This window comes from Leptonychotes weddellii, chromosome 5 (assembly GCF_054177405.1).
Source record: "Leptonychotes weddellii isolate Sample4059 chromosome 5, ASM5417740v2, whole genome shotgun sequence".
Taxonomy (NCBI): Eukaryota; Metazoa; Chordata; class Mammalia; order Carnivora; family Phocidae; genus Leptonychotes; species Leptonychotes weddellii.
The window spans coordinates 141,995,074-142,005,084 of NC_138373.1; the positions used below are offsets into that span (position 1 = coordinate 141,995,074).

Genomic DNA, 10,011 nt, shown 5'->3' on the forward strand with positions numbered 1-10,011 from the left:
CTGGAGTCCCAGGATCGAGTCCCGCATCGGGCTCCCTGCTCGGCAGGGAGTCTGCTTCTCTCTCTGAACCTCCCTCCTCTCATGCTCTCTATCTCTTTCTCTCTCTCAAATAAATAAATAAATAAATAATATGCATGGGTAAAATATATATTAAAAATGTAAGCTAGACCAGCGGATTTTAATGTAACAGGGTGTGAAGAGTTAATTGAAATGGTTTCAGATTCCACATTGCAGCTCACCTTTAAGAAATTACAATTTATCATGTTTTAGTGTAGAAGCAAAAAGGAATATCCAAAATTGTCTAAAAAGTTTATTAAAATATTTCTTCTGGCTGTGTGAAGCCAGATTTTCTTCATTTAAATGACTTCAACCTATACAACATATTATAACAGATTGAAGGCAGGAACAAATAGGAGACTCCAGATATCCTCTATTAAGTCAGACATTAAGTAGATTTGCTAAAATATAAACTAATGCCATTAAAATGTTATTTATGTTTTTATTTTTAAGTGAATAAATATTTCAAATGTCCTGCTTTAATTTCTAATATGGTAAATATTGATAGATACAGCCCACATAAACAATGGCTGAGCAATTGCTTTTTTGGGAGGGGTCCTTGTTAATTTTTGAGAGTGTGATAAAATACTGAGACCAAAATGTTTGAGAATTGCTGCTCCAGGGGAAAGAACACTGGACTGGGGGCCTGGATATCTGGGTCCTAGACCACCTTCTGCCACAGTCTCATGTTGTGGCTGCCTGAAACCTTTCGGAAGTGAATTGTGGGATGGATGGATGGATGGATGAAAGAAAGCATGAAGCTTGCACATTTTCTTAGTAGATTCTGGAGACAGCCTTTATAAGTTGAATCCTGTTTTCATTAGGTATTAGCCATGTGACCTCAGGCAAGAGACTTGATCTTCCTGAGCCTTAATTTTTTTCATCTGCAAAACGGAGATAATAATAATACCTGACCCATCAAGAGGCTGTGAGGATTAAATACATTGATCCATTTTGCTGCTTAACAGAATGCTTGCCACGTAATAAGCTCTCTATATGTGTTAGCTTTTATTATGATAATGGTTTACTACAGAATCTGGCTGAGTTTCTTTTTCCTCATATATAAAGTTAGGGAGCTAGGGGATCTCCAAGTTCTCTTCCAGCCCCAACATTCAGTAATCATCATCATCATCATCTCCTAAAGTTTATTGAGCACTTATTATGCTCAGCCATTATGCTAAATGCTTTACATGGATAACCTTATTTAATCCTCACAACAATCGTCCAAATTAGATGCTTTCATCATTCTGATTTTATGGAAGAGTCTGAAACCAGAACCCCTATCTATCAGATCTAGGACTCAAACCCAGATCTCTAATCTGAAGTCCATGCTTCTGATCATAAGCACTCAAGGCTGACTCTAGCTTCTAATCCTGGCTGTGTCACCAAGGGCAAGTTACTTAACCTCCTATGCTCCTGTTTCTTTATCATGAAGTAAAACCATACCTATCCTACAAGGTGGCCTTGAGGTTTAAATTAGTCCCCTCATGAAAAGTATTTAGTCCAGTGTCTGTCACATACTAAGCACTCAAATGATGAGAACTGCTTCATCCCTGTGAGCCTCTGAGCCTTTGACTCCCTGCTTCTGATGGGTTTGTAACAACATGTTCTAGTATCTTTATGGTGTTTAATTAATGAATGTCAATACGTAGTGGGCTAGAGCCACCTATTGTACCTCATAGCCACACAGGGAGAAAGTTACTATCCAGTTCCAACAGAATTACCTAAATAACAAGTGCTAGGTGCAAAAACTTTTTTTGTTTTGTTTTTTTCTGGTGAGAAAAAATGAGCAGTCATACCAGCTAATGTGCTGCCTGTTGATCTTTTGTGGAGTGTTCACTGGAGAGTACACTTGCTGTTAGAAACTATGAAAAATATATGTAAGGTCCTAAGAGAAAATTTGGTGTTTTTCTATAAAGTTGCTTTAGACTTCTAATGACTATAAAAATAGGAAGTTGCCATAAAATCAAGGAGGTCAAGGATAGATTCTGTTGAGTCAAACTGTGAAAACATTTCTGCTTGAAGAAAATGTTTGGAACCAAAGTTACTGTACGTTATCTGGTAATGGCACGTCTAAGATTTTACTGTAGAGACGTCAGCACAAGGATATCCCAGTGAGTATCATGCCAGTGTGCTTATGTAAGGCTATTTCCAGTGTACTCTACTGATCACAAAATTATGCTATTCTCCTCACTCAGAGCGTCCAAAGATTCGCATCCCAAGGCACCTGAAGCAAACTTATATCCGCAGAGTTGGAGAAGCTGTCAATCTGGTTATACCTTTCCAGGTAATAATTTAGGGTCACTTATTTTCTCTTTCCAGTGCTGAGGTGTTTAAGAAGTAGAAACAGGTACTCTAGCACTTCAGCTCATCATGATTCAGGATTTCCTCAGAGGAAAAGTGGATAAATAATGCAAGAGATTTGGGGAGTGAGTAAACAATCTCGTGCTTGCTGAGGAATCTATTAAACTGATAGATTTTCCTTCTGCATGAGGTGAATGACACCTAGGTTGGACTGGTCTGAAGCTCAGGGACTAAGGTTGGGCAGAGAGAAAATACCAAAGAGATGCCAAAACAAGAAATGCTTAAAGATTCTGGCCCTGCACATCTATAATAAAACTAGTCTTCATTTTAAGTGAAGCTCTTGGTGTAACATTCAGGAAAACAACATGTACGTACTTCCCACAATCACTCCAAGCCAAAGGAAGAGGGATAACTGAATGTTGAAATCTTGATGCCACTAACTAAAAGATGCAAACGTTGTTAAACATTGCTCCAGCAAAAGAATCTGTTGTTTACAAGATTAACCAGGCTTCACCTACAGTAATCAATTTTGGTCTCATACACACACACACACACACACACACACACACACACACACTGCACCACCACCCCATTACTTGCTGGACTCTTTATGCCTCTAGACAGCACTTTTCAATATAACTTTCTACAATGATGGAAATGTTTTATAGCATCAAAGTCCAATATGGTAGCCACCAGCCAAATACGACCACTGAGCACTTGAAATGTGATACTTGGAACCAGTGCAACTGGGAAGATTAATTTTTCATTTTCCTTAATTTAAATTAGTTTCAGTTTAAATAGGTATATGTAGCTTGTGGCTCTTATCTCAGATAGCATGGCTCTAGAATTAAAATTTAGGTCTCTGCACACATTTGAACACACACACAGAGCTCATTCAAACCCAGGCTACCATGCATGACAAGCAAGCTAAAGGACAGCCAGTTCAGACCACCCTCATTGCACTTGGGGCCTACAGCTTAAAAGAGGCAGTTACCTTCTACATATAGTGTGTGAAATCAGAAGGAAAGCCAAGGAGGATGCGAGTATAAACACAGCGGAGGAGGAAGGAGATAGCTTGGCAAGGTTCCTCCCACTTCTCTCTCCCCACAGCCTCAACTAAAACCAGGAGCTGGCACTAGGCAGGCACTCAGGGTGGACTGGAGCTGCCGAATCTGCCCTCCAGTTTTCCCACCTTGTCTACTGCTGATACTAATCCCAGTTCCCACATTTTGGGGGCCTGTGTGTCCAGCTTCTGTCACTTCAATCTTTATAACCATCCTGTGAGATAGGTGCTATCATTGTTCTCATTTTACAGATTGGGAAATTGAGGCACAGAAAGGTTAAGTAACTTGACCAAGGTCATACAGCTATTAAGAGGTCACTGCATCCAAATACAGATTCCAGGGCCCCAGAGCCCATGTTCTTAACCATTATGCTGTGTTGCACCAGGTTTGGAGCTAGAGAGACACGGCTGTAAGACCTGGTTCCAGCACTTCCTTAAGCTACAAGGCCTTGGGCAAGTCATTTAATTCCTTTATCCAAAAATGAGGATAATGATACTTATTATCTTAATGTGAAGATTAAAGGAAATAGTAAACATCATGTACCTAATGTAGTGCCTTGCACAAAGAATGCAGTCAACAGGCAATGTGAGTACCGCTGTTTCTGCCATAGTTGCTGACCACCAGACGGTCTCCAGCTTTGCCTAGAATGGGGTAAGCAACTGTCATTTTTTTTTAAGATTTTATTTATTTGACAGAGAGAGACACAGCGAGAGAGGGAACACAAGCAGGGGGAGTGGGAGAGGGAGAAGCAGGCTCCTGGCTGAGCGGGGAGCCCGATGTGGGGCTCGATCCCAGGACCCTGGGACCATGACCTGAGCCACAGGCAGCCTCTTAATGACTGAGCCACCCAGGTGCCCCGCAACTGTCATTTTTTGTAATGCTGAAAATAAAGTCTTAAGACCATCTGATTTCCCTCCGCCTCTACTCTTTCTGTCTTTTTAGGGAAAACCAAGACCAGAATTAACTTGGAAGAAAGATGGTGCAGAAATTGATAAGAATCAAATAAACATTCGCAACTCTGAGACTGATACAATCATATTTATCAGAAAAGCAGAGAGGAGCCACTCTGGGAAATATGATCTGCAAGTCAAAGTGGAAAAATTTGTGGAAACTGCATCAATCGATATCCAGATCGTTGGTAGGTTTGGAAGAGGGAACTAGAATGTTCTGTCAAAGCAGTATTTGGACTAACTGTCCTTATCATTAAGGCAAGAGTAAGAATTTTTGTTAAGTTCTTTTTTTAGAATTAAAAAAATATAGATAAATTAGTAAGACTTGTTAAAATAATTTTTTACTGACTAAAAAGACTAATCATTGGAGACTTAGGGCATACATGTTAAAGAAAATTAATGTATATACTTTTTAGTGCAAATGCTTTGTACTGCTTTATAATCCACTTCTCTCTTATTCTGTTTCTCAACTCCTTGGTGATGAAGTATTTCCTGTTTTGAATTCTTGCATAAAAAACATAGTAGATTCTAGACATAACTTAACATGTTTCCTACTACACCTAAAATACGCTAATAATAAAGTTTTAATGGAGAATGAAAAGTTTTTATTAAGTGTAAGGAAGATTACCTAAACAGTTAAACTAAAATGGTTGATCCTGTAGGGCTAGATACTCACTCACCTGTCCAAACAATAAATAAGTGTAGTTCTTACTTCTGTCTAGAGTTAGGGGAATAGAGGAGGCTAACAGATGGACTCCTCTCACTTGCTATAATTTTTGCCATGTCAAGAAATACATTTAAGAGCAGAGCTACAGAAGCCTTGTTTCCAGTCATTTTTATTATTATATTTCAGCAAATTTGCTGATACTAGGGGTTTTCTCACCAAAGGAGCAACTTCCTATGGCAGATTGGATAAAAGTTCATGCCCTTTAAATTAAGTAGTCTCTTCCTATTGGCTAAACCTTCTTGATTATTGTTAAGTTGAGAAGTGTTGAGGCTACCCTGTGCCCTTGGATCTGGCCGGGCTCCATTGTAATGGGAGCCCCCATGGGAGGGTCTGGAAGAGCACTGCCCTCTGAAACATACAAAAGAACCTTTCTTTGACACGTAGTTACTTTATCAGGTAGTTCTAAGTGCCTGGGCCATTGCTTACACACTCAAATAAATAATAATTATCATTCTAGTTATTTTACTAGTTCCAAATTTATGTTGGCAGAGAGATAAAACAAGTTTTCCTCATGCCTACTAAAGGTGTCTTTTGGGTACAACAGAGGAACCCACTCACAGGCTGTGGCCTCCGTGCCTCTCACCAAAAGCCAGAGATGCTTGGCCCAGATGGGCTCTATGATTTGGAGTCCGAGGTCAGCTTTCATTTCCCATTAGGCAGGGTAGCCTTGTGCTTCATTGCCAGTAGCCTGCCCTTGGAGGGATGGCTAATGAGGTTTGAAGTTTCATTTAAATTTCCTTTTCAAAATCCTTTTCATTCCATGAAGATGAAAGTCAAGAGTTTCCAGATAAACTTAGCTGGAGTGCATTCCACTTCTCTGATGTTTAAGAATGGTGAAAGAAATGTGGGTAGAAATGTAGGGAAGGAAGGACATTTCAAATATCCTCCTGTAATGAGGTACAGCGGTCCCCTTTATGGATGGAGACACGTTCCCAGATGTCTGAAACCACAGGTAGTACCAAACCCTATATATGCTATATTTTGTTTTATACATCCATACCTGTGATAAATTCAATTTATAAATTAGGCATAGTAAGAGATTAACAACAATAACTAACAATAAAACAGATCAAGTATAACCATATACTGTAATAAAGTTAATGTGGTCTCTCTCACAAAATATCTCATTGTACTATACTCACCCTTCTGATGATGGTAATGTGAGACGATAAAATGCCTATGTGATGACATGAAGTGAGGTGAATGACGCAGGCATTGTGACATAGCGTTAGGCTACCATCGACCTTCTGACACTATGTCAGAAGGAGGAGCATCTGGCTTCTGGACATCAGTTGCCCACAGAAAGCAAAACTGCTGTTAAGGAGGAGACCACCGCATAGGTTGGGAGGGAAGGTGATTTCACAGTGATGCCATGAATTCATCTTACAGACCGTCCACGTCCACCTCAGCTGGTGAAGATTGAGGATGTGTGGGGAGAGAACGTTGCTCTATCTTGGATACCACCAAAGGATGATGGAAATGCAGCCATCACAGGGTACACGATCCAGAAGGCTGACAAGAAGAGCATGGTAAGGTCTGGCTTACTCTGGTTCAGCAGCAGCAAAATCACATTTTATCAGAGGTAAAGGTGGGGCATGAGGTCCTCTGTGGTGGGGAATGCATGGGGGTGGGGCATGGGTAAATAATGTGGCCTCATGGAAAGGCAAAGGCATTGGACTTGAATCCCCGCATTGCCACTTAAGAGCATGTGTACATGGACAGTCATTTAACTTCCTTGATCTCCATTTTCCTCATCTGTAAAATAGGGATACGAATACTTACTTTGCTTGGTTATTGTGAGGCTAAAACTATATAAAGCAGCTGGCACACAATGCTCAATGGAATTTAATAAATTCATTTGTTCACCAAATATTTACTCACTCTGGGTTCTAACTCAAATTTAATCCATGCAACTCTTTCTCCTTATAAAATAAATGTTGGGTAACATGGACAGAAAGACACCAGTTAGAAAAGAAAGATTCTAAAGGGAACAGCATGTGCAAAGGTCCTGAAGAGGGGAGGAGCTTAGTGTGTTCCAGAAGCAACCCAGGCAGAGTATGAATTGTTATTACCTATATTTTATCGCTGAGGAAGCTGAGGCTCAGAAAGGACAAAATGACTTGCTCAAGATCACCAGATTTTAAATGTTAAAGTCTACATGTTCCTACATCAGAATCCATCCATTACACTGTACTACTGCCCTACCTGTAAGTGAATGAATGAATAAATGACTGTTTGGACACACAACGGCATAGAGCCATTTTTCATTCTCACAGGAAGAGTAAAACATCATATTTAATCATACTGATAGGAAATCCTTAGGCATTTTTGCTAGTAGATCTCAGTAAGAACTTCGGTTATGAAATCACATCAGATTGTAATTTCATGCCCTAAGTTATGAAGGGGAGAGGGTTGGAAAGGGCAGGCTAGGTAACAAGAATGAACTTCGAGCCTCTCCTTTCCATAAACTATTTCTAGCATGTCCTTTTTGGTTTTGGTTTTGTTTCCTGAGTGGGTATTACATGACTAAGTAAGATTTGACATTTAAAGCAGCATTTTCCTGCTAAACCTGGACAGCTTCAGAGCGAGATGAGTGGATTGCTTTGCAAGGGAAGTATCTGAACACTTTGGATTTCCTCAGCAAGAAGGGCTCTTGTTTGGATCTTGGCCCAGATATTAGCAGTGAATCCAGGGGTACCATGGTTCTTATAGAGGGTCCTTCTGGCGCCCCCCCCCCATTTTTCCACCCCCAGCTTACTTGCCTGATGTTTGTCTTCTGAGATATCCAGTCAAGTCCAGATGAACCAGGACTTTCCCAATGCTTCATGTAACTGAGTTCTACCTGGTGACAGGGGCTGATCCCTAACCCTTGCACCCCTGTGCTTCTGTTGCATTTCAACAGGGACAGACCTATAGACCAAAAGATGCTCCCTCTGCCCAGTGTAAGTCCCAGGAGATCACCCACCATTGTTTCATTGTGGCTACAGGTGCTATTCTTCACTTAAATTCCTATTGTCATTCATGATTTCATAAACATTGTTTTCATTATGTGTGCAACACATTAATTTATTCATTCATTTACTATGTGTTGAGCACTGTTCTAGCTGCTGGATCGGAAAAAAAGAAAGGAGCACTCACAATCTAGGCAAGAAGAAAGACATCCTAAAACCAAATGATAGCATAGGACACTAAATGTTGGAATAAATGTTGGAATAAAGTGCTTTGGGAATAAAGGAGGGCATAACTTCATTTGTCTGGTGCCTTAAAAATATCCAAAATACAGAGATAATGGCCCCTAAAAATTCTAGGAAAAATCCTTCTCCTTTATGAACTTTTTGTCAGAAAACGTATTTTCTCAATTAGTGGTACTAAACATACATGGTGCAATATGGTTCTTTACTGGTTGCAAGACAAACTTTGAGACCACTATGTTTCTCAGTATGTGAGGAAAAAATTGAAAAGAAAATTACTTGTTTTAGCTTCTCATTCATTCATTCAAGTATCCAATAAACATTTATTTTTTGCATAGTACCTATTATGTGCCAGGTATTATAATAGGCATTGGAGATACAGGGGTGAGAAGAAAAGTCTGTCTTTACCATCATGGTGTGTCCATTTCAGTGAAGGAGGTAGAGAGTAAACAAGTAAAATACTAAATATATAATGTAATTTAAAGTAGCAAGTTCTGGGGCACCTGGGTGGCTCAGTCATTAAGCGTCTGCCTTCGGCTCAGGTCATGGTCCCAGGGTCCTGGGATCGAGCCCCGCGTCGGGCTCCCTGCTCGGCGGGAAGCCTGCTTCTCAACCTCTCCCACTCCCCCTGCTTGTGTTCCTGCTCTTGCTATCTCTCTCTGTGAAATAAATAAATAAAATCTTAAAAAAAAAGTTAAAGTAGCAAGTTCTGTTAAAAAAAAAAAACCTAGCCCGGTTAAGGTGATAGAGTGTAACCAGCCTAGAGTGGTGGGAGGGTAAACAATTAAGAAGGAGGTAATATCTGAGCAAAGACCTGGAAAACCCTACGTTAATAATATTAGGCAAATTTACTGGGTAATATTAATTTTTCTCTAGTGATTTAACATCATCTCTTCCTCAGAATAGATAAGTTTAAATTAAAATTCTGTAATTAGACTTTGTTATACAAAAGATAGGTGACAGACCCTATATACTTATGAAGAAAATATAAAGGTAGGAGTTGACATCTCAGATATATGAATCTAATGTGTAAATGAAGATTAAATTATCTATAGTCAAGTATAAGTTTATTGTAAAGCATTAAACAAATTAAATGTACATTATTACTACTCTCAATATAAAAATCAGCACTATTTTTCTTTTAGTTAATGAAACATCCCTGTTATTTTTTCTAATCAACAGTGGGAATAGTTGTGTATTTTTATTTTTATTTATTTATTTATTTTTTAAAGATTTTATTTTTATTTTGAGAGAGAGAGAATGAGAGAGAGGGAGCACATGAGAGGGGGGAGGGTCAGAGGGAGAAGCAGGCTCCCCGCCGAGCAGGGAGCCTGATGTGGGACTCGATCCCGGGACCCTGGGTTCATGACCTGAGCCAAAGGCAGACACTTAACCAACTGAGCCACCCATTTGACCCAGTCATTCTTTATCTTTAGAAGTTTCTCTTCCAGTGCATCTTAGAAACCTTACTTGGCATTGACTGGCAAAGTTCCTTAGAAATCTAGATGTTCTTTTTTTTTTTTTTAAAGATTTTATTTATTTATTTGAGAGAGAGAATGAGAGAGAGAGAGCACATGAGAGGGGGGAGGGTCAGAGGGAGAAGCAGACTCCCCGCCGAGCAGGGAGCCCGATGCGGGACTCGATCCCGGGACTCCCGGATCATGACCTGAGCCGAAGGCAGTCGCTTAACCGACTGAGCCACCCAGGCGCCCAATGAA

General features: G+C 40.0%; 1 protein-coding gene across 4 annotated transcripts in view; it reads left to right on the top strand.

The window, feature by feature from the left end:
- The window catches only part of MYBPC1 (myosin binding protein C1), a 75,840-nt gene extending 69,137 nt beyond the window's left edge, over nucleotides 1–6,703 (top strand). For all 4 annotated transcript variants that reach the window (XM_081822289.1, XM_081822291.1, XM_081822290.1 and 1 more), the window contains 3 exons: nucleotides 2,256–2,344; nucleotides 4,368–4,563; nucleotides 6,492–6,703. In XM_081822289.1, coding sequence (XP_081678415.1) covers nucleotides 2,256–2,344; nucleotides 4,368–4,563; nucleotides 6,492–6,688 — 482 coding nt within the window. In that variant the 3' untranslated portion in view covers nucleotides 6,689–6,703. The remainder of the gene's footprint in view (nucleotides 1–2,255; nucleotides 2,345–4,367; nucleotides 4,564–6,491) is intronic.
- The last annotated feature ends 3,308 nt before the right edge of the window (nucleotides 6,704–10,011 follow it).